Raw genomic sequence first — 25,426 nt, forward strand, 5'->3', positions numbered from 1 at the left:
CCAGTATGATATATTATTTTTTCTATAAGTGTTTTGCTATTTACTTGCATCCTTATATGTTCATGATGACTACAATATTTCTCTTTGTAATGCAGGACTCTTTTCAGCATTTCTTTTAGGGCCAGCCTGGTGATCAAAGATTCTCTCAATTTTTCTTCTTCTAGAAAGATACTATTTACTTGTAATTTTTGAGAGATTATTTTCCTAATGATAGCATTCCTGGCTTACGTTTTATTTTTGCAGGTACATAAAAAGAACACCCTAAAATTTCCCTCTGTGAAGTTTTCTACTGGGAAGTTTGTTGTTCATCCTTTAGAGATTTGGAAAAATGTGACTTGATTCCATGGTTTTATAATTTCTATTTGTCTTCCCTTTCTGATAGATTTATTATAGTATCTCTTGAAGAACATGCTTTATAAAGTCTCCTAAGGGTCCACTGAGATTCATGGACTTTACTGGTGTCCTTCCTGTGTTATCAGCTATCAACTATCAAGATTGATATCAAGTACATAAAAATCAACCTTCAAGATTTCTAATTCTCTCAACAATTATTTTGTAAAAATGTTTTATTCTTTCTTCTTGCTTTCCTTTCATCAACACTTATAGTGTAACTGATTATTTCTTACTTAATGTCTCAGAATTCTGTTTTTTCATTTGTATTAATTATTTACCTTTTTCTGATCCAATTCAATCTCATTAAGCAACATATCATTAAGTTTCATAGTTATTTACCAAATTTATTCTGTTGTTCATATTTTTATTCTTTTATTTATTAAACTCTTCTCCTTGGATATTTCTTTTTTGTATTATTATGTCTCTTTATAAACATTATTTTCAATTCTATTTCACTTTTATATCATTCATGTTTCTTTAAAATCTGTGCCTAAGAACACTTTCCTGCTCCATTTTGCTTGTCAATGCAATTTGCTATTATTTATTCATTCATTCATTCATTCATTCATTTATTCATTTATTTAGCACTTTTAGTGCCCCTACAATTCTATCAGGGGATGTCAGGTGCATTGAATCAACAAATGGCTTAGGACGGTTTCATCATAAACTCTGTGTGCATAGGCTTCATTGGGTTGATGCCAGGTCTGTGCTTTAGGGTTGTGTCACTTTAGCTTCTTCAGGTGAATTCAGTGTGTGTGATGTGTGTGGTTGTCTCTCACAGTGGTCTAGGTTTTGGAACTGTGTGAATGCACAGCTGTGACACATAGATCTCTTCTGGCAGATCAGGTTGGGAGATTAGGTTGTACTTCAGTAGTTTAAAGCTGTTGGCTCTGTGAGCTTAAATGGGTAAACTGTATATGCCTTGGGGTTGGTTAGGTGTCTTCCTCAGTAGGTCTATGTGGAATTGCTGCGGTACTATCAGATTGTGTGTTTGTGTGTGTGTGTGTGTGTGTGTGTGTGTGTGTGTGTGTGTGTGTTCCTGAATGTGTGTGCTCGTTTTGTCAATGTATTGGGGATGCAAGCAGCATAGTGCTCAGTTGGGCCCAAGAAGAGAAGGAGTCATTGTTCAAAAACTTGACAAAATTCCCTCAGGGAATCCATGCTGTTTAATGCAGGATTGCAAGCTCCTTCCTACAGTTGATAACATAAGAAAACCACCTCCTCCTTTTCTATTTCTCAGAGTCTTTGCAGGCAGAGCACCTGAGAATGAGCTGCTCAATGTCTTCTTGTGATCATAGAAGGCTGGGGAAGCCCCTTGGATGATGCTTGAGAATTTTAGCTTGCTAGGCCTATTGGCTTCTTCCTGGAGCCAGAATATGTAGGCACGACCCTTTCTTTGCTTCACAGGCATTCGGTGAGCAGAGGCACTCAGTATGGGCTGCCTCTCTGTTTTCCCGTACTGTAAGTCTTTGGATAGTGTTCTCTACTTCGGTCCTGGTCCTGAACTTTCACGATACTGGTGGAAATGTTTGTTGATTCCTGGGCAGCTGTTTGATAGAATGAGACATTTAAATGTTTCCTGAGTGCCTCTCCCAGCTGGGTCACTTGGGAGAGCTGCTGAGATGCTGCCCAAGCCCATCTGGCAGGTCAACACCATCATGTCCTAAGACTGGATTGGCCATGTGCCCAGAACCCCAGTTGTCCAGAGCCTTAAGGTGGTGATGATCACTACGGCCTTGGCCAAGGATGGCAAGATTAGGACTCAACTCATTCTTCAGGGCAATGAAGCAGCGTGCTAAACTCCCTGCTCCTCAAATTGAGTGCTGGTGACACACATGTTTCTTCAACAGTGTAGAATCTGTTGTGCACAGTGAGAGTGAGAAGTGTCTGAGATCTCTGCTTTCTCTTCTCTTGCCAAGAGTTTTGTTTTTAGAGATGGGAGAGGACAGATGTTGTTTGCCTAGTTTCCTCTTTCATTTTTTGTTTTATTTAACTTATTTCTTTTTGTACTAGGAATCGAACTTAGGACCTTGTACTTGCCAGGCAGCTGTTCTGCCACTGAGCTATATTCCTGGCATAGTTTCCTTTTTCATATGGCCGGTATCATCTCAGTGTTCCTGAATGTCACATGCCCACAGCACTCTGTCATTCTGCTTCATAGTCTCCAGGGATGCCACTGCTGTTCTGGTTTTGTTCATTTGTAGTGTAGTACAGTAGAGCACACAATTCCTGCCAGCCATTTTCCCCTGGTCATCATGATCTAAATGTTCTTAATGGAGAAATCAAGCACTTGAAAAATGGATTGTCATTATCATTACAGTTTTCAATATCTATATTGTGAGACAGTATATTATACACTTTAAATTAGATAATTTCATGTACATTAGTTGCATTTCATAAGTATTTTTACACAGCAAATTTATTGAAACTATGCACTGAATCACAATACCCAAGAAATTCCTTATAGTTGCCTTTTTATCTCTAAGCTTGTGTCAAGTGTTTAAAAATGTCTGTAGACAAAAGTCACTGCTCATTTTCTACTATTTCTGGAATGGATATTAATTCATTGTACGATACAGGTAACTCACACAAACAAGTATCCTATACCTGACCAAGTTAAGCCCTTTAGTCAGAAAAGAGATATTTAAAAACAATGCCCTTACCTTTGATTCTTTTGCTTGCTCATTCAGTCTTTTGCTCTGATTAATCATTTAGTGAATCTAATGACTGGTATGGATTATGTCTTGATTTCCTCACAAAGCTTCATGTGGTCACAGGTTGGGTTTTTTCAAAGGGGGTGGGATTGAGAGTATGTGATACTGGGATTGATTCTTGGTGAAATGTCAGGCTCCAGGACACAAGGATTATGGGTGTGAGTGCTACCTGCCCTGAGTAGCCTGGATTACATGAACGGGAGAGAAAGAAGCTGTGAAGGTCCAATGCTACCCTGCTTTTGCTATCTTCCACCTGTCACACACTGCTTTAATATTTTCTCTTCAATGCCCCTCTTTGAAGCCAACATTCCTCAGTCAGTTGATTATGGGCTGAAACTTCTACAAACTGTGAGCTAAACATTTGCCCCTTTAACTTTGGGTTCTATGTGTTGCCTCACCAATGAGAAAATTCACTAGGACATTGATCAATGAAAGTTATACTTTAACTTCTTGGTGCACATTAAATAGATATTAGTAAGCATCAGTAATAATTACAGCCAGCAGGATACTGTAACGGGAAGGACTCAACTTTACCAAGATGTCTAGGATAATGAAGACAATTCTGTTGCTGCTCCATTTGTGTTGTTACTTTAGTGCTGGAAGATGTGGGAAAGTGCTGGTGTGGCCCATGGATTATAGCCACTGGTTGAATATACAGGTGATCCTCACTGAACTTGTACAGCGGGGACATGAGGTGACAGTCCTCAGACCTTCATCTTCTGTTTTTCTTTATCTCAATAGTCCCTCTGATATAAAATTTGAAACTTTTCTTACATCTTCCAATACAGAAGACATGAAGAATTTTTTTGAGCGAACGCTTGATACCTGGATATATACTGTGCCAAAGGACACCTACTGGAAACATTTTCCACGGCTGCAAGGCTTGCTCTGGGAATTTTCTGATGTTTATTATAACATTACTGAAGGTGCAGTTCGGAACAAGAAACTTATGACCAAATTACAAGACTCAAAGTTTGACGTCCTTCTTGCAGATGCCATCTTTCCTGGTGGGGACCTGATGGCTGAACTACTGAAAATTCCTTTGGTGTACACCCTCCGCTTCTCTCCTGGCTACACATATGAAAAGTACAATGCAGGCCTTCTGTTTCCTCCTTCTTATGTACCTGTTATTCTGTCGAGACTAAGCAGTCAAATGACTTTCATGGAGAGGGTGAAAAATTTGATGCACTTGCTGTATTTTGACTTCTGGTTTCAAACATTTAATGAGAAGAAGTGGAGTCAGTTTTACACTGAAATTTTAGGTAAGTCATTTTGTGTATTGATTTCTTCAAGTCCCTATTGCTGTGTATTTTGAATCAAACTTGTATGCATGGGCAATAACAGATTTATGCTTTATAGATGAAATAATGAAATTTGATATAAAAATTTCATTGTCACTCTACTTTTTAAAAAGTTACATAAATGTTTTCAGTTAGAATTTATAGCATTCCAGGTCAAACAACTAGAGGGTGAGACACTTGGGCCTTTTACCTGGAATTAGATACCTATTTTTCTGTACCCTTTTCTATGTGATCAAAAGTATCTATTGAATAGAAACTTTCCTTTATCTTAGAATGAATGCATGCAGGGGCTGGGGATTTAGCTCAGCGGCAAAGCGCCTGCCTGGCAAGCGCAAGGTCTTGAGTTCGGTTCCCGGTACCGGAGAAAAACCAAAAAACCAAAAAAAAAGAAAAAAAAAGAATGAATGCATGCAGAAAAGAAGGGTCTTATTTTTCCTGTGTATCATTGAGCAAATTTCTTCCTTTAGCATATAAGTTTTGTTATTTAAAATTAAAGTATTTTCCACATAACCTGAAGATTTTCTTCACAATCCAGACAACCAATATCCTTGGGCTAAAGATTTCCCCTCCCTTCATTTGGTAGTTGTCAGTTATCACTGAAAAGACCTAGAAATGTTCTCTAAGTAATTGGGACATTCATATAATTAATCATTTTTAAAAATCACTTTTCTTCGTTTAAAAAAAAAAGAAAACTGTGAGCAAATATACATCTCTATTTTGACAATTTCTGGATGTCTCCAAGCTAGCTTGTAAAAATTTTTATATAAATGTCACAAAACTGTTAAAGTGAAGAAAATTAATTGTAGGTACAATAAATCAGCCACCATTTCAGAAATTTTCAGTTCATTTGGAAAATCAGGGATCAGCTAAAGATTGCTAAATTGTAGAAAGTACCTTTAGACTCCTGAGAAAGCTATCTCCATTATTACACTAGCCTTATGTAAAAATGCAACTGAAACCATTACTTATTCTCAGATCTGCCCATCTCACAGTTTTATAAAGCAGATTAATTCATGATTAAATCAATAGGGTTTCATTTTAGTGTCCATTATTATGACACACTGAGGTGAAATCAGAAATCATTGTCCCTTTCTAAATCCTTCACGGGTACATACACAGACACAAACACTGAAATGTTCTGCTTACATATGTAAATATCACATGTATGAGTTATAATATCCAAAAATTAACGTTGTTTAATTCAGTGTCCAAAATCTTATACATCTTTAGTTGTACCATTGAATGAATTAGTCAAATGCCTTTGTAAACATATATATCATTCGTTATGAGAAATAACTTGATCATTATGCCATTTCTACTCTCCCTCTTTTCTCTTTTCCTTCTTTCTGTTCTTTTCTTTGTTTCTTTTGCTTCTCTGTCCCTCTCTCTGTCTTATTGTCTGTCTCTCTTTTACTCTTTCATTCTTTCCTTGTTTTCCTTCTTCGTTTAGGGAGACCCACTACATTATCACAGAGTATGGCAAAAGCAGAAATGTGGCTCATTCGATCCTACTGGGATTTGGAATTTCCTCGCCCTACCTTGCCAAATACTGAGTTTGTTGGTGGGCTCCACTGCAAACCTGCCAAGCCCTTGCCTAAGGTAAAATATCAATGTTTTTCTCTTGTTTTGTTTGTGTCTGATTTTTCATTTTCTCCAAGAATAATTAATTATTCACGATTTATTCACAGTTGTTGTTCAAACTGAGAGCTAAGTTAGGGATGGGATAAAGTACCCTTCGAGGAGAAACTCATGTTTCTGTAGAATCACAAGTTTACAGATTTCATTAAAATCCCAAAGCTGACTAAGCAGACCTATTTTATATGGGGTAATTTGTAAGCAGATAATTCAGATGGATTAAGTACTTCTAAAAGAGCAATTGGGTACTCACAGAACCCTTAGGTTCAAGAGAGTTATAATAGGAATTACTTAATAAAAAGCAAGAATTTTTTTCTTTATTCGGTTATTGGATTTGTTTGTAATGTAGCAAGACTATGGGAGGGGGAATTGAGGAAATTCTAAGAACTCAGGCAACAGATAATGCTACTTAAACTAGAATTTTCAAACTAATGACTATGCCTACTTATATAAAAAGGCCAATAATCAAAAAATAAATAAATAAACAAGTAAATAAAAGAGATTAAGGAAAGAAATTGAAAATGAATGCAACTTTCAAACATCTCTGTGGCTTAGTGATCTTGGATTACTGTTCACTATTGAGGTATTTGTGTTTTACGTTATCACTGATTCTATTGCTTGCTTAATATGTAGCATGCAATCTTTACATGTGATCTCATCCAATGGGAACTGAAATCAGTGTTGAACTGTCTAACAAAATGAGAGAGAAGAGGTATCCTATAGATTTACTTAAAGTAAATGAACATGTGCAACTATGCTCACAGGAAGCACATGAATAATGTGTTAAATAGAGTGTATTTAAAAAACTTGCAATAATAATTTTAACGATATTTCAAACAATGAAAATTTATGAATTTAACCATTAAAAAGAAATATATTAAATGTTAAAATTTCACTGCAAAACGCTTCTATTTTCCACTTAAAGACAAAGATTGTTTCTCTACAATATCAGTTTGTATCCCTGAAATGATGTGCAGCCAAACCTACTGTTTCCTTGCTTTCTTCTCACCATTTAAATTACGGCTCACTCTAAGTGTTTCACATTTCACACTACAAATGGGATGGATGACTCTACAGGTCCAGTGTTAGTGATTCTCTCGAGCCGAGAGGCCACCACAGTAAAGTTCCCTAGAAGGATCCCAGAGCTAATGTCTACTACAGTTCAAGTGGACTCCAGCTCATACTGACTACTCATGTGTGAAAACAGATCTTACATTTCAATTACAATACAAATCAACCTACCCATAGGATGGTAATAATTTATGAAGTAACAAGAACAAAATGAATTTCAAGGTCACACCAAATGTTTAAAATATGTTTAGAAAGAAAAAAATTCATACTGTTCTATTGCCAGTTGCCTTCAGAAATTCTCATTTTACCATCTTTTTTGTTAGCTTAAGAAAACTTTAACTAATTAAACTGTCAAAGACACACATTTTTGAATTAAAATTATTTAGATTCTATGGTTCTGTTCTCCTGACAATATACTGAGGCAGTCTGTCTGAAATTTTAATATAGTTTATCCTTATATGTGAAAGATTCCCATTCCTCATAAAAAAGAAAAATGACAGAGTTAATAAGACTGGGAAAGTAAAAGATAAAGAGAGGAAATAATAACATATGGCATTACTCACTAACAATACCCAAATTTGCACCCAAATCAACATGAAATCTTTTTTTAAAATAATCTTTCATTTGCTAAAATATGTGTTTTGTCATTACCAAATTATTACATAAATTCCTTGTTGAATAAAAATTAAAATTTTTGATCATTTGAATGAAATTGTAAAAAATGTATCTACGTCTGGCTATGTGATATATACTGGAACAATCTACGCAAGCATAATCAAAAAGTACTATAACAATACAATATAACAATTTAACACATTAAATTTAATAATATAACACATTTAATACAAGCAAACACAGGCAAAAAAACTATTCTTGCTAGTGAATGATTAAATTGCATGTGTGAGTATACCACATCATTGCGTTCTTTTACTAAAGATTCGTTGCTAACTCCAGAACAGTCATACACTAGAAGGTGAGTTGGAATCAAAGGAAGAAAGAATACACATAGAAATAGCAAATGTTTCTTGTAGGACGGAAAAGGAACATAAGTTCGACACAAGTATTCAAAAACATAGAAAGTACACTGGCTTTACAATTTTTGTTTACAAAACAGATTCATTTCAGACGAACTTTGCACAACAATGTGAATGTTCTTCCCATTACCACTGAGAAAGTTAGAAAAAGTTATGGTGGCGAGTGCTACATTGTACTTAAGCCTGCTATTCTTCCAGTGATACCTAACAAGACTGGGCTTCTCTCACTTTCTGTCTAATCCTTTCAAAAGTGTATGCGCTCTCATTCTTCTTTTGTGATGGGGTACATTTTTCTTCACAGGAAATGGAAGAGTTTGTGCAGAGCTCTGGAGAACACGGTATTGTGGTGTTTTCTCTAGGGTCGATGGTCCACAACCTAACAGAAGAAAGGGCCAATGTGATTGCATTAGCTCTTGCTCAGCTGCCCCAAAAGGTTAGCTAAAGTGCCTTAACACTGCACAGACACACACCAATCTCTTAAATTCTATCAAGGATCCAATTGCAAAACCTCTATGTGAAAACTAAAGTTATAGATCTCATTTAACTTAGTCAGTTTAAACCAAGCTATCGATGGTGTATATTAATAAAAGTGGGAGGATCTGGTTCATAATAATGTTGATGTTAACACTGACACCAAAAAGAAATATTTAACGGATTAAACTGTGAACTTTTGTCACCATGATATTGTTGGTAGTAATTCGGAAATGACCGAGCACTGTGTGATTCCTTGTTTTCCTTCCATGCATGGTTGCTCAGACATCGTACATACTCAAGATGTTTCAGACAGGTGTGAAAGCCGAGTTACTAACTTCACTAGCACAAACTAATATGCAGATATTTGAAAGAGGCCAAATATCATTATGCAACTTAAGATGAATGCTAAAACATGGCCTCATAATTTATCATACTTTGGAATCAGACTATTAATTGTGTTATTCAGGGCAGAATTTAGAGAATGTTGGCCAGAGTTTATCATTTCTAAGTAGAAGGGCAATGCAGATCCACAGAATTTGAGAGAGAGAGAGAAAGAGAGAGAGAGAGAGAGAGAAAGAGAGAGAGAAATGGAAGTCTTCCCTCATGACCTGGAGCCTGCTAACATCTGGAAGAGGAAGATAAGTAAGATACATCTCACAAGGACACTGCTTGCTATGAACCAGATTCAAACTTCCAGGTAACTGAGTAAGGAGAAGTGTAGTAAGAAATATTCAAGCTTAATCGAGCCTGGAACAGGAAGAGGATCTGTACCTCTCTCCTGAGTATGTTAGGCACTAGTTTTCTCTAACATATAATATAAATTTGATTGTTCAATATTTATGAACTTGGGGGTGGGGATTTAGTTCAGTGGCACAGCACCTGCCTGGCAAGTGCAAGGTCGTGAGTTCAATCCCAGGCACTGGAAAATAAATAAATAAATAAATAAATAAATATTTATGACCTACTTGTACAGTTTCTATAGCTGTATGATTTTTGTTATCAGTATTGTACATTATAAGATGAGAATCAGAAGTTATCCCTAACTCAGAGTAAATAGAAATAATGCATTAATAAATGATGTTTCTTTACATGTTGGTGACTTGGGTATTTCTCAAAATTACATTATCCTAAGATTAGGCATGGAAATGCTTTGTCTGGGATAAATCATGTTTTCTGTTCTGTGAATATACATCATGGTCCATTTTGGCAAAATAAATATTTGAATAAAACATAGGGCCTTCCAATTTTGCAAGTTTTCAACAGCCATAAAGAACTTCTTGTCCTAACACTATTGATGATACTCTGAGTTCATGAAGAAAGAGCAACTGAAATTTTCCTGGAAGAAACACTACTTTTTTGTGACTTAAAGCAATTTTTATGTAAGTTATTTTTGAACCATTTTTGATTTCTCACCATTTGCTGATTACAATTAAGTTTGGTAAATAAACAATGGTCAACTCTAGTAAAATAATATACGCAATAAATAAGTAATCTCTAATATCATTAAAAAACAAAAGGTGATATTGTTTTTAAAGTGTACATTGTGTACAAGGACTTTAATCTGTAAACTCATTGGTCTATGATAGAAGGATGACTACATAGCAATTTCTTAAACATAGTATTTTTCATTCATTATCTCATTTGTATTAGTCATTATCTGAAACTCATGACTGCACTTGCCCAAAGTAGTATGAAATCACAGAGAAGATAGGTCTATATTGTATTTGTTCTTGACTTTTCTACATTATTTAAATTTTGGGGTTTTATGTGTTCTTTTTTTAATTTAAAAAATTTTAAGAGAAAACAATAGCAAAATGCCAACAACATAGACAAAAAAAAGAATGACTTTACTTTTCTTCATCTGATTTCCTGATCTAGTACAAACATAAATGTACAAACCATATTTAACCTAAACTAATTAAATTTTAGATATTCATCTAGTTCAACTTTGAGAAGTACAGTCAAATATTTTTTTGATCTATTAGGTTATTTGGAGATACAGTGGCAAGAAACCTGACACCTTACAACCCAATACTCAACTGTATGAGTGGATCCCCCAGAATGACCTCCTTGGTAAGGTTCTAAAGCACAAACGCTATAGACGTGACGCTGAATCTGCTTCATGATACTTGAATACAAAGGAAAGAACATTCTGACCATTTATTATTGCAAAGTTCAAAATTAAATCGAAGGCTTTTGTACTCTTTTCCCAGTCTGATGAGAAGTAAAATATACTAGTTTGCATTTGATTACACAGTCTCCTGTTGGTGGTCAAAAATTACTTTTACTTGGTGGCAGTTACCTCACATTAAGAATTTTTAATTATGTAGGTTGTATCCTTAACCTGCAGTTCAAGAAATAAATTTGCATTTTCCTCTAAAACAGGAGTACTCCAAGGTCAATGTTGGTGAATTCAGAATGACTGCATTAGTAAGAAAAACACATACACAGTTTATTATAAAGTAATAACACATTTCCTCACATTGTAGCTTTGAACAATCTTCACATCAGACTTACTGAAAAAACTATATTTTTTTTAAAGGAAGAAAGGTTCTGGCATGCACAAGGTCTTCTTTGTCATTTGCTTTATTTTCTTCATTAGTATTTGCATTTATCCTACTACCATGTACCTGTTGTTTAACTCTCAAGTCACTCAATATCTCTGTCATTAAATGTCCACCTACCAGCAAGTAGATTTTGATACTTTTTGCTCTGAGGTAGAAAGCAAATATCACTAAAAAATAATCAATAGCTATTTCATAAAAAAGATTCTTCTCTTATCACCTTCTGAAACTCCTCATATTTTGTCTAAGATTTATACTTAATAACAGGACTGAAATTCTCCTAATTCCAGGTCATCCCAAAACCAAAGCTTTTGTAACTCATGGAGGAGCCAATGGCATCTACGATGCCATCAACCACGGGGTCCCTATGGTGGGCATTCCTTTGTTTGGGGAACAACATGATAACATAGCTCACATGGAAGCCAAAGGAGCAGCTGTTGTGTTGGATTTCATGACAATGTCAACTGCAGATTTGGTCAATGCACTGAAGGAAGTCATGAACAACCCTTCGTGAGTATTACCCATTTACTGCATAGGATTTTATGTATTTGAATAAAGGAGAAGGGATCAGGGAGAATCAGAACAGGAAGATGTTCATGAATATAAATTTTTACTTAGCAACGTGATGAAAATCATTCACAGGCATTTATACCTTCTTGATGTTTTTTCACGTTTTTTGGGAAATTTTGTCTGCGATTTAAGCATAATGCTAAAAACTTCAAGGAGAGTAATGAAAGCAGAAAAACAAGGTTTGTTAGGAAGTATGAGAAAATTATTCCAACAGAAAAACATAAATATGTCAACAGCTTTAAATTTTAATGCACTTAAGGGTTACTTTAAACTTACCTTTTTGTTTATTATGATATGTGACATGATGACATGGATATATACAGAAAAAAAGCATTTTCTTTTTTGGATTTTCTTTTATTTTTATCTTTGGTTATTTTTTTTCTGGTACCAGGAATCAAACTCATGACATTGCGCTTACCAGGCATTCACTGTGCTGCTGAGCAAAATCCATAGCCCATAACAAACACTGTCTGTATGATAGCAAGTTAACACATAAATTATCACCACACTTATTTCAACTTATTCAAAATGAATATTGTTCCTTAAAGGCAAACATATGAATCATATTAAAATTTTACTACACTTAATCATTCCATAGTGATTTTTCTACATTTTCATGTAACTATCCTAATTTTTTGAATTTGTTCTATAATGTCCTCACTAATTTATCCTATTATATTGAAAAGATATAAAGTATTGAAAATATTCTGAAACAAAGCCCTCCCATTTGTATTAAAAAATGAGGGCTCGGGATGTAGCCCTAACTATCCTTAACCCTAACCCTAACCCTAACCCTAACCCTAACCCTAACCCTAACCCTAACCCTAACCCTAACCCTAACCCTAACTAAGGGCAAGATTTTCTTTCAATTTTATCAGGTCTACATATATTTATCTACAAGCAATATGCATTTATTTTTTCATTCAATGTTTAAGATGATGTCTCCTGAATTTTCTCAGCTTTAAAGAGAATGTCATGTGGTTATCGACCATTCACCACGACCAGCCAATGAAGCCCCTGGACCGAGCAGCCTTCTGGATCGAGTTTGTCATGCGCCACAAAAGGGCCAATCACCTGCGGCCACTCGCCCAGAACCTCACCTGGTACCAGTACCACTCTTTGGATGTCATTGGCTTCCTACTTGCTTGTGTGGTGACCGTTACTCTCCTTGTCACAAAATGTTGCTTCTTTTGTTATCAGAAGATTGTTAAGACAGGAAAGAAGAAGAAGGAGTAGAGCTGATTGAGACCTATAGGTGGTAGGCATGCTAGACCAATCTATTGTACTTTAATTTAACATTTAGGATCAAGGTGTGGGGAGATACTCCTCAACATTTTATAAGACCTTTACTTTTCTGATTTGCTATATATTTTGTTTCAGAGCAACATTAAAGGATGTTTAATCTAATTTCATAATTCCTGAAATAATTCCAATTTGGTGTTTGCTTATACCTTTTATCATACCTCTTAAAAATTCACAATTATTGAAACCTCTGGTAGAAAAGAACAGAAAGAGTAAGTTTTATTTGCTTTTTTAGAAATAGTGTGTCTTTGAATAAAATGACAACAAATGCATTATCTTGAGTCTGTAAATGAAACCAGAAGGAAATCAGTTAAAATTGGCAAGATCTATTCAGACTCTGAAGTGCAAGCAAGAAACTTCAGGTTCAACTCAGGTCAAATTATACTCAAGCAAATGTGACTCAAGTATTTTTAAAACTTAAAAAAGACCCTTGGGCCAGTGTTGATGTCCTCATGCACTAGGATGGTGGGCAGGATTAGAGGAAGTTCTACATCAACCTGGGCAACTATGAGAGACTGTCTTAGAGAAAGGTAAGGGCAAGAAGAAGATTTAAGATATTCCATGTATGGGCACCAAATACCCAAAAGGAAGGTTAAATTTTTGTCTTCAACATAAGTGAAGATTAAGAAGAAAAAGAAAAACAAAATGGAGTAAGGAAATTTAGAGACAGAGAAAGGGACATGAGTGGGAAGGTAGAAGGAATTTAGTGGAAAAAAAAACAAGCTGTGGCATGTATGTGGACCTACTCCCCAAGGTGAAATGAAATGCATGTACTGCAAACATGTACTAAGAAAATTAAAATTGAAATTAAACAAAGAAAAAGGGTAGAAGATGTAGCTCAGTGGTAGAGTATCTAAAATATGCACACCCTTATGTTCAATTTCTGGCTGTAATTATGTAACTTTGTGATATCTTTGTGTAGAAAGAAAGGTGTGTTCTACAGAACCCTGAAAATTCACAAGTTAACATTGTGGACCTAGGAATTCTAAGTAATCTTGCATGAAAATGATAATAAATGTTTACAACTTTAAAAATGTACACCATATTTTCTATGTGTTGTCAAGTTTTACTTTTCCAAAAACTGTTAGAATGATTGATTACACAGGAGTATTGAGATAATTAAAACCACAACCTACAAAGTTCCTTGCCAGAAATGGGCATCTGAGATGAATACACACTTCTCAGATGAAGAAATAGAAGTGGCAAATAAATACATGAAACACTGTTCAACATCCTTATTCATGCAAGACATGCAAATTAAAATAACACTGAGAGTCCATCTCGCACCAGAAAAAGTGGCTATCAAGAAATCAGCGAATAACAAAGCTTGGAGGAGCTGTAAGAAAAAGCCACCCTACTCCACTTTTTACAGGTATCTGATTCTGTTGTTGAAATAAGTAGGAATTCATAGAGAACAGTGAACTGTGCACACAGGGAAATTGCTTAACAAGTCTAAAATCTGCAGTGTTGTTGCATGATAACATAGCAACAGAAAAGGGAATAATTCCTCTCCCTGGTATTAAAAAAGAAATGTAACTTGCAGAGGAGGGCAGTAATCTTTCTATATTTCCACCATCCAGGGTTGAAACAGTAAGACGAAGACCTTCAGTAATACACACATAAAATTCATGCAAGCTGTGTGGTAGCACTAGCATTCAATAAATATCATCAAATAAAATATTATCTTTATTTCTCAGGACCAGATTTATACTCATTAAAAGCTAAATATTTAATAATATATGTACAGCAAGGTAATGCATCTTGATTTAAACTACCATATCAAAATATTTTTCTCTTTAAGGGAAAGAATATATTGCTTAATAAAATTCAATACCACTGCTTTTAGCATGTAAATAGTTACTTTACTATTATTAAATCTCACTCCCAAATTTTATTTTCATTTAGTGTCATTAAGAGTGAAGGAGGTCATTTTCACAATGTTACAATCACTGACAGAAATATTGAAATACATTAATAATTGAAATTATTTGAAAACAAATCTTGCTTCAGAAATGTCCTCTACTGCACGGGAAGTTTAACCTTTAATAGGATTGGTCATTATTTTACCACTGTTCAACTGACAGAAACATCGGTATCTACTATTAAGACCTATATTTGTTTTAGGGTATAAGCAAGTGCCTATTTCTGTTGGTTCTCCAAGCCTCTCTTCAGGGAATTTAAACATATTAATAATTAATTGCAGTGTTGTCTCATTTGCACACTGCTTTGTGTATGGTTTTCAATATTGCTTGTTCTTCAGAGTGATTATATGCTCAGATCAAAAGTGGTTCCAAACTTTTGAGTTTTTATGGTCCCGTCTGTCCACTCCTCTGAACAAATCCCCAAAGCATATGTATTTCGGAGTGGGTGGTGCACTAAGTTCTTAAAATTTTATCTCAGTGTCATCAGTTTTATTTTATAACTTTTATTAAATTTGTTGAAATTTTATCTGTGACTTTCCTGGTGTATATTTTTAAAATGATTTATACTCAATTTAGAAAAAGGTATTTGTGGGGAGACATTGGCCAAAGAAGGGATTAAATCCCAGTACGATGAGAAGGCCACACTGGAACAACAGTCCATGCTCCTGGAATGCGTGGCTAGGGCTTAGAGCGGAATCTGGAGGAAAGCAGTCTGCAGAATTGAGAGCAAGTGACTCTCAGAGATGATTGCTTTGGCCAAGGTGTTTCCAGGGCCTCCAAAAAGCTCATCTAGATTATTAGACGGGTATATGTCATGCAAACCATCATCTTGGCTCTTCCCTGTCCCATAGTTGAAGCTCCTATACAATATGTTGCCAATGCATTTAACCTTAGTCTTTGTTCTCTTGTCCTTGACTTTCAAATAAATGACAGAGATCTCAGGTTGCTGCTGTTTCCCTGAGGTTCTTACTCAGAGAGACAGCCACTCTGGGCTTCTTAGACTGAAGCAGTCTTCTCTCCAATCTTTTCTACTCTTTAGGTAGTCATATTCACACACTGTGATACACATTGTAGTTTACTGTCACTCCCAGTTGAGCACCTTGTCTGTGGCAGGCTGTGTAGTTAGCGATATAGCCAAGGTCATCTGATTACTGTAACAGTGAGTAACTTGGAAAATCCTTGTTTTCACTAGTATTTTCTTCCATTCCTCACGATCAAGGTAAATATGTCAAATTGCATTTTTATTTAAAAATAATATTTCTAATTTTTTCTCTTGAATAGACAGTTATATTCCCATGCACCCTTATGAACTGGGTGGTACATGTATCACACAATTCTGGGCAACAAGATATACCTAAAGAAACATATACTAAAATAATTAAAAATTTTTAGTAGTTATAGGGTATTATTTGTAGGATGTACAGACATGTAAACTGCAGTCTGACAAGAAATGCCCATATTTTGCTTTTCCTAATAGCATATGGCCACGTATTTTGAAATGAGACAAATTATCATTTACTACTTACAGATGAGATGTGATAGTCAATGCATTTGTAGGGAAATTTTTGAAATAGTGATTATTATTATCTACACAACTGTGTATTAGATGAACATCCCTTCATTCATGTTCTTTCTCTTTTGTTTTAGAAAACTGATAATAAATCTTCCCTATGATTCTAGGTACATTAAAACTTTTGGCCCCTCTAAAAATAAAGGAAAGACCATCATATTTCAAAGCTATATGCTCACTGGCTTACCAACATGAGTAACACCTGAAAGAATTCACACATTTCCAACACTTGAAACTGTACACATCCAGTCACAGGTGAGTTCAGACACGAATCCTGCATGTCGTCGAAGCGTTTGGTAACAGAAGTGCCCCTTTGTCTTCAAAAATAAGAGGATCATCTTCCAAGACATAAAAATACCTCCAGTTTTAACCATAAACTTATCTCCCAATAAGTTAGAACATTGATGCTTGGGGAATGGCAAGAATGAAATGAAGGAGACATTTGCAAGTATTTATGAAGGTATTTTACACATATCTTTGAGTTACTGTAGTGCAACAGCACATAGCGGTATAAATCATATACCCAACTGAGAATTAAATTTATCAAGCCTACCATCCAAATCATGTAGAAAAATGGAAGATGAAGGTCTGAGAATGATCATCTCATTTCCCCCCTGTACAAATTGAGTGAGGGTCACCTTTGCCTTCAACCAGTGGCTAAATTCCACTGACCAAACCAGCACCTTAACTTTCACACTCAGTGATCCCTAGGAACAAAGGTTCAGCTCTAGGGTAGTAATAAATTAAGACAGAAGAAATAAAGTTCAGGACAAAAGGAAAGCAAGATTTTTAATTTTCATTTTTCAGAAAACCATAACTGCAAACATAAAATTACCCAAAGACATAATTTTATCTTCTAAGACCATTTTTTTTCCTTCCAGGTTTCTCACTCCTACATTTCTAAGAGTCTTAAAGGTACTAGTTCCACCACAGCCTGTACTGCTTAGTGATTCTGTTAGGCAAAGGTCAGTAATCAAAAATAGAAATATATACTTTTTTAAAATACCACACATATTTACCAATGTAAAGTATTAGATTTAAATTCCCAGTATCATAAAGTATTCAAATTTATGAAATCTACAACCATATTTCCAATAGTATAAATCCACAAATTATGCAGACTTTTATATCAAGGAAACAGTAGTGTTGATTTGGCTGTCATACCTTAAATTATGAAATAGATGTACATACCTTGGATTTTATCCTAGCTTATTAAGAAGCTAATTTCTGCACATTCTCAAGAACAAAGAAGTTACCAAAACACATAAACCTCACCCCAAGTGCCTATGGTTCTGTGTGAGTTTGTACATCTTTGCATCTGCTCAGTATGCTATGCTTTTCAGGGATGTGCACGTAAATACTTTTCTGTGGTGAGAACACACTTGCTCCACTCATGAGGTGCACTTAAATTAGAGGCTTCATGTATTCATCTACCTGTTTGGATGGAATTCATGAGGCCAGTCCTGTGTAAAACAATGAAGATCATACGAAAGCAAACATTAGACTGTGACATTTTTCCCCTTTCACTACAATGTTTTTATATATGAATTCTCATGTGAAGTTCAGAGGCAAGAAAGAACTTAAGCATGAATGTCAGGATGAGCAGAAATCTGCTTAGTGTGGGAGGTCTAATCAGTAACAACCAATGTCAGCATCACAATCAATTTGCCTTCCCAGTGTTTGCAGAAGAAAATGTGTCTGATGATTAAACATACTTCAGTGCAAAATTTGGAAATAGGCAATTGTGGAAAGTGTCAAACAACGAGGATGGCAGGAGAATCACAAAGAATCACATTGAAAACTTTGAAGCAGAAATATGTGACTGTTCTGACAGTCATGATTTGAGGCCAGTGTTGATGTCTGCATGAAAAGTCCAGAAAAGCTGTTTTTATAACAAATGGTGTTGTGTATATTTTGGGTACTCACCATGATGTTATGGGAGACATGCAAACGCTACCAAGTCTAGTGTAGTGAAATAAATGACCATAAGAATCCCTTCACATTCTCACTGACAGATGTTTTTAAAACATTCAAATTTTAAGTGTTATAAACTTTTATTACTACATATTTGCAGTAGATCATGACTACATGCCTTCTGGGAAATATGGTATCAGTGCATAGCACTCAATTCTGCTTCCTTTTATTAGCATGATATCATCAATGTCTGATGTTCATTTTATTAGTCTCGCGTATTTTCTTTGCCAATATTTTGAACGCATCAGTCTTATATGGAAAATATATAGGGCTATTTAAATCTTCAAAAGAGAGAAAAATACTTACAAAATGTGCTTCCTCTAAATAGTAGTTCCTCTGAATGTTGGTTGTTTCATTTATTTGATATAATCTTAAAGTTAAAATTTTATAATAAAATTAAATATTAAATTTGTCTTGTTGGACATAACTTCAAATTTTCTGTGTTACACCTAAAATTCTGACATGAGAAAAGTTGTATGCATATCATTTTAGTCAAGCATTAATTACACTTAAGAAAGTAGTACTTTCTTAAAATCAGGACTGTCTTGCATGTAATGTTTCCCTTAATAATGATAGTAAAGGAATACTGTTAAACAGGGAGAGAAACACTTGGGAATACAGTACAATAGTCATTTATACTTATAAATTTTAGGCTTTTTTTGTTTGTGAACAGTGTAATTGCATTTTACAGTCATCTTGGGTAGTTGGACATGTATATAATAGAATTTGCTTTTTTTTAATAATCCCATTCTCTCCCCCTCCATTGTCCTATAGTTCCCTATTCTTTCTTGTTAATATTAATAAACTTCATACATGTTTATAATATAACTTCTGTATGATAAATTTGTTTCTTAGGGCCTTTTATCTAGTACATCTTCTTTCTACCTATTTCCCTATCCCCTTGCTCTCACCCCTCACCTCTCACCCTGGGGACCCTGGAGGCCTTACCATCTGCAAAAGATCCTTCCCCATGTCTCCCTCTGTCAATCCTTTACTTTTTTGTTTATACAGTGCCTTACTCAGATGCAAAATATCATATCGTATTTGTAATAGGGTGTCTGACTTTACTCAATATTTTATATTTGGATACATCATTTTCCTGTAAATGTCTCAGATTTGTCCTTTCTTAAAGATGACTCATATTCCTTTATGTATGGATATAACATTCTCTTTACCCAACCATCTCTTAGTGGGAAAACAGGCGTTTTCAGGATTTAGTTACTGTGAATTGTGTTGTTAATATCATTGTTATCTATGTATCACTGTAGTATGATTTCTTAAACCCTTGGGGAAAACACCTCAAAGGAGGGTAACTGGGTATTATTGAATTTTTCCTTTTAGTTCTCTGAGAAACCTCCATATTGACCTTTTAAGGGTTGTAGTAGTTTACAGTCCTGCAAACAATGCAGAAAGATTTATTTTGTATTATAGCCACACAAATATTTCCTTTTAAAAATTTCTTAATTGCCATTTTTCTCAGCAAGATATGATCTTATCATTCTCTTATTTTGTATCTCACTAGTTGTAAGACATGTCAAAAGTATTTTCATATATTTGTTGGCCATTTGTACTTCTTCCTCTGTGAAGTGTCTGTTCTTTCACTTGACCATTTGTTAACTGAGTCTTTAACTTTAGATGGTCTAATTTAGTTTTAGTTATTGATATATTCTAGATATTATTGATCCACCTGAGGAGTAGCTGTGAATTTTTTTCTTCCAAACTGTAGGTTGTCTCTTCAATCTACTATTGGATTATTTTGCAATACATATGCTTTTTATGGTGATATAATCCAATTTCATACTTGATTCTTACTCTTAGCTCTTGCTTAGCTGATCTGTTTAGAAAATGCTTTCCTACTCCTATGGGTTTTTGTGTTTTACCTTTTGCGTCATCCACATTTTAGTTCAACTTTTAATGTTTTGTTTTTGATCCATTTTGATTTAATCTAAGACATGGTAGGAGACGTGCGTCCACACTTAATCTTCTGCAAATAGATATTTGTCAAAGATTAAATACCTGAAACTATGTAGGAATGTTTCTATACTCCTTAACGAAGTGGTAGTTACGTTATGGTTTTCAGTACAATGCCGTTTCATATCGCTATTGCTTTAATATAGCCTCAATTCTGGTACTGAAAATTCTCCTCTTTGCTCTTCTTATTCCAAATTACTTTTGATATTCTGGGTCTCTCCTGGTTCAATAAGATGTATAGGCTTATTTTTTGTATTCCAGTGAAGTATGCTGTTATTTTGTGTGGAACTTCACAGAATTTGTGCAAGTTTTAAGAGTATGGCCGTTCGACAATATTGGTTCTGCCTATCCAGGAGCAGGGGACGTCTTCCATTTTCTCATGTCACGTTCAATCTCCTTGTTCAAAGTGCTGTAGTGTTATTCTTAGAGATCTTACTTCCTCCATTAGGTCATTTCTCATGTTTCTCTTCTTTCTTGATGCTACTGTGAATGGTATAAGTTTCATAATTTTCTTCTCAAGTTCAACATTAGTGTACACAAAGGCAAATGATTTCTTTCATGTCGATCTTCTACATTGCTGAAGTTAATTATTAATAGTCGGAGTTTGTGATAAAATTTCTTGGGTCTTGTATGTAGAGTATCATTTCATTTGCAAATAATGATAATTACAGTTCTTCCCTTCATATATATATCCCTTTTATTTCATTCTCTAATATTATTTCTCTGGCAAAAGACGGAAGTACTATGCTGAGTAGAACAGTAATAGTGTGTGACCTTATCTTGCTCTTGATTTTAGGGGAAATGTTTTAGTTTTGCCTCCTTTAATATTGTCTTTTGGTTTTTCATAACTAACTTTCATCACATTCAGTTATGGCCATCCTACACAGGTTTTCTTCAGTGATCTTTCCTTGTTAGATTTAATTTTTATCAGACATTGTTTCTCAAGTATTTCACAATTGTTTATGAGATTATTTATTTGGGCTTGCTCTGTTTCCTCATTTGAACATTAATTCCAATGAAATTTTCTCACTGCTGCTCATAGAGTACCTCAAAGCTTTCAATGAATTGTTCAGTCATTTTTATTAACTTCCAAAAATTCATAAAGTTTTTCTTGGATTCTCTCTGTGACTCATTCTTTGTTAAGGAGTGTGTTATTAATTTTCAAAGAGCATTTCTTTTTTTGATGCAGCAAAGGGTGGAGACTTGTAGCTTCTTGTGATAACCTTGGTCATCTTTAATATTCTCCTGTTTCCTCTCAGCAGTAGATATCTCCTCAGTTCTGTCTTTGTAGTCCACTGCTTTAACGAATCTTCCATTCTGAGCAAACACAATAATTTATATCATCTTGCTGGGCTCTTCGCTTTCGATTCTCAACTTAGATCTGGCTAACATTCCCCAGCAGCAACCACGCCACAGCCTCAACATGTGACTGCCCTGAAATTTCTTTCACCAGATTAATTAGTCCACTGCCCTTAGTCTTAGTCTCAGGCAAAGTGTCTAGACAGGAGCAAGATGCAGACAAAATTTCTGCCAAACCACAACAGACATCATCTGGACTCGAACAACTAATGCAGTCCTTCTTCCCAGTAAAACCTTCTGAGCCTGACCTTTACTGGTTTTCCAGTCTTCTGAGCTCTGACCAGAATCTCCCATACAGAACAGCCTAAGGCATTCCAGTGCTGCTCTTTCAGGTGACATCTCTGAACCTTTCCACTCTCTTCCCACAAGGCATTCCCAAAGGCTCTTGACCACATGGTCAGGTATAGTTAAAGCAACAACCCCACTTCTCTGGTAACAAGTTCTATCTTGGTTTCTTTTCCCTCATTGCTGAGACAAAGTACCAGATGCCTAAAATTAAGGAAGGAAAGCTTTATTTAGCTCACGGTGTGTGGAGGTTTCAGTCTGTAATCAGCTGGCTCCAAGGCAGGGTGGCATGGCACAGGGGCCACACTTTAAACTGGCAGAAAACAGCAGCAGGAACAAGAACGAAAGAGGGGACAAGCTTCATTTCCTCTCTTCTATTGTATGCAGGTTGCTCCCCAAGGTCAGTGTATTACTGACACCATCTCTGTGCCCTCATTTTGCACAGGATGAGAATGTTTACAAAGGAAGGACCTTGGCTCCCTGCTGGGATGCTTCATTAAAATTCTAAGCTTCTCAAGTTGACATATTATATCAACTAATACAGTGAATCCTTTTCTTCTTTTCTTGTCATCTTTTTGTGCAGTTTATTTATTGACCTTACTTAGCATTTCTTTCTCTATGGTTTTGTCTGTCTTGGTGTTATTACTATAAATTATAGTATTTTACATATTATTTTAATATATTATTAGATATTATATATTATATGATATTACATATATGTTATATTATAATATTATTATTTTATTTCTGTTGATCATTGATCTGCAATGATATGCTGGAATATTCATTCAAGAATATTTTTATGGAATATCTTGAGTGCACAGTTATCACTCACATATCTTTTTCTGTGGTCTATTTCAAAGGAAAAACGTATTTCTCCTTCAATTTTTGGGATAGCCTTGTTTAACATATTTATCTCTGGTAGATGCTATTTGCTTTTTAAGGCTTGAAATACTTCATTCCAGCCCTGGAATGCCTTGCAGCATGGTATTCTGAGGGTCCTAGTATGGACTCTTGCTGTTTGGGGCCAATGCTGAATACATGATGTATACTCTGAAGCCTGTAGAGCCAGCTTGAGATTCCAGCTGGAGGTTGATATCACCAGAGATCACGCAGTGGAGATGCGGGTTCTCCTGGGTCTGACATGGAGAGATTCCAGCATGCTCAGTGAGGGTACAGAGTGCTGGGTGTTGCCTCACGGCTGTCCAGAGCATGAGGAAAATCAGGCAAGACATTTACCTTTTTTTGCTTCTCAGGCAGAGCTCTGGCCTCCTCTGCCAGTCAGTGACTTTGCTGAGACTCCACTGCGCCCAGAGTGGAGGGGCCAGTGTAGCTGGTGCTGAACAGACCCTGCCATGGCCAGAAGCACAAGATGGTGACTTGTGGTGACTTGCAGTTAAAAAACTAGGGCACACTTTCAACCTGAGTCCAAGACATCCATTTTATTTTTTTATTCTCCCTTCACAATCCGTAAAAAAATAAGTTGAAAATGTAATAAAGACATAAAAGTTGAGTGCAGCAACTTTTAAAGTTAAACTGGAGTGGGAACTTTAAACATTGAAAAGATCACATCTTGTTTGCAAACTTCTGAGAAGGAATCCAAATATAGGTGTGGTTATGCTTGATAAGAAAAGTATTTAAATAAGTAGATGAAAGAAATGTATAATTATTACACTTGACACATGACAAGCATTTCCTGTAGTTTCTGTAGCAAAAAAGGAAAATTTGTTAATCTATTGAGGTACAAACATCCAAAAAATAAGTAGGCAATTAATTTTTTCTTTATTTATTTTGAATATATAAGCATATCAATGAAAAGCCAAATTTGTATCAAAACTAGAGAAGAACAGTGAAAGAAGATGATAGATTAATTCTCTTTAAATATATTGAAGCATTTTCAAAAGAGAAGACATTTTATGCACATTCATTGCCATATAACAATAAGGTGGTTTAAAATTTTTATTTAATAAAATAAAACAAAATTACAAAACAAAATAGATGAATAACAGTAGCTTACACATTGCATAGTGTTATTGTTAAAATAGTTACTTAGTCTAAAATATATGGCCATAAAATTTCTCCACATGATATTAGCACAATCCTTTCTTTTCAATGAACTAAGAGAAACTAGTGGTATAACTGTCTTTTATGTTTTTCCCTTTCTCTTGCTCTTTTCCTGTTTCCCTCACCTTTCTCCCTCATTCCTTTTGAACAATTTCTTCACTAACTTGAGACATTTACAGATGATTGGATGCAACTTGAGACCACACTCATACATGAAATAAGTGAGAGTTATGTATGTAAACATCGCATTGTCTCCCTTTTGTGTAAATAAGATCCAAAATTTAACATAAATATTGTGAAATGGGAACAAAGTGATTTTGTAATAATGCATCAAACAAATTCCAGTAAGTTCCTGCTTTCTTAATATGTTTTCATCATTGTAGATCATCTTTGCAACTCTTAGATTTGATAGCACCTTTCATCTTTTTTTAAACTATTCAAATTTTCTATGTCTTGTTAGAGCAAATTTAATCTGACTTTGTGCAAGAATCTTATTTATAAGGTAACATATACCTAACTTTGTTAAATTTGTCTGTTTTTTTGCTGTATCCTTTAATTTTACCCCTTTATTAATCATCTTTAGTGTATTAGTATTTGTTCTGGTTCAGTATAATATATTTTTTTCTATAAGTGTTTTGCTATTTACCTATATCCTAATATGTTCATGATGACTTTAATATTTCTCTTTGCAATGCAGGACTCTTTTCAGCACTTCTTTTAGGGCCAGCCTGGTGATCAAAGATTCTCTCAATTTTTCTTCTTCTGGAAAGATACTATTTACTTGTAATTTTGAGAGATTATTGTCCTAATGATAGCATTCCTGGCTCATGTTTCATTTTTTTGCAAGTACATAAAGAGAACACCTGAAAATTTCCCTATGTAAAGTTTTCTACTGGGAAGTTTGTTGTTGATTCTTTAGAGATTTGGAAAAATGTGACTTAATTCAAAGGTTTTATAATTTCTGTTTGTGTTGGCTTTCTGATAGATTTATCATAGTATCTCTTGAAGAAGATGCTTTGTAAATTCTCCTAAGGATCCACTGAGATTCATGGACTTGGATGGTGTCCTTCCTGTGTTATCAGCTATCAACTGTCAAGATTTATATCAAGTATATAAAAATCAACCATCAAGATTTCTAATTCTCCCAACAATTATTTCGTAAAAATGTTTCATTCCTTTTTCTTCCTTTTCCTTCTGCAACTCTTATACTGTAAATGATTAAT

At 35.0% G+C, this 25,426-nt stretch overlaps 1 protein-coding gene across 2 annotated transcripts in view; it reads left to right on the plus strand.

Moving 5' to 3' along the window:
• The window catches only part of LOC102005320 (UDP-glucuronosyltransferase 2B17-like), a 60,375-nt gene extending 46,272 nt beyond the window's left edge, over window positions 1-14,103 (plus strand). Inside the window, exons 1-6 of one of the 2 annotated variants that reach the window (XM_005392811.1) lie at window positions 3,604-4,369; window positions 5,859-6,007; window positions 8,450-8,581; window positions 10,608-10,695; window positions 11,477-11,696; window positions 12,716-14,103. In XM_005392811.1, coding sequence (XP_005392868.1) covers window positions 3,646-4,369; window positions 5,859-6,007; window positions 8,450-8,581; window positions 10,608-10,695; window positions 11,477-11,696; window positions 12,716-12,992 — 1,590 coding nt within the window. In that variant the 5' untranslated portion in view covers window positions 3,604-3,645 and the 3' untranslated portion in view covers window positions 12,993-14,103. Of the gene's footprint in view, window positions 1-3,603; window positions 4,370-5,858; window positions 6,008-8,449; window positions 8,582-10,607; window positions 10,696-11,476; window positions 11,697-12,715 lie in introns of those variants that run through there. The other variant, XM_013518530.1, reaches the window with a different exon arrangement.
• The last annotated feature ends 11,323 nt before the right edge of the window (window positions 14,104-25,426 follow it).

Source organism: Chinchilla lanigera, unplaced genomic scaffold, assembly GCF_000276665.1.
Source record: "Chinchilla lanigera isolate Chin_1 unplaced genomic scaffold, ChiLan1.0 scaffold00046, whole genome shotgun sequence".
NCBI lineage: Eukaryota > Metazoa > Chordata > Mammalia > Rodentia > Chinchillidae > Chinchilla > Chinchilla lanigera.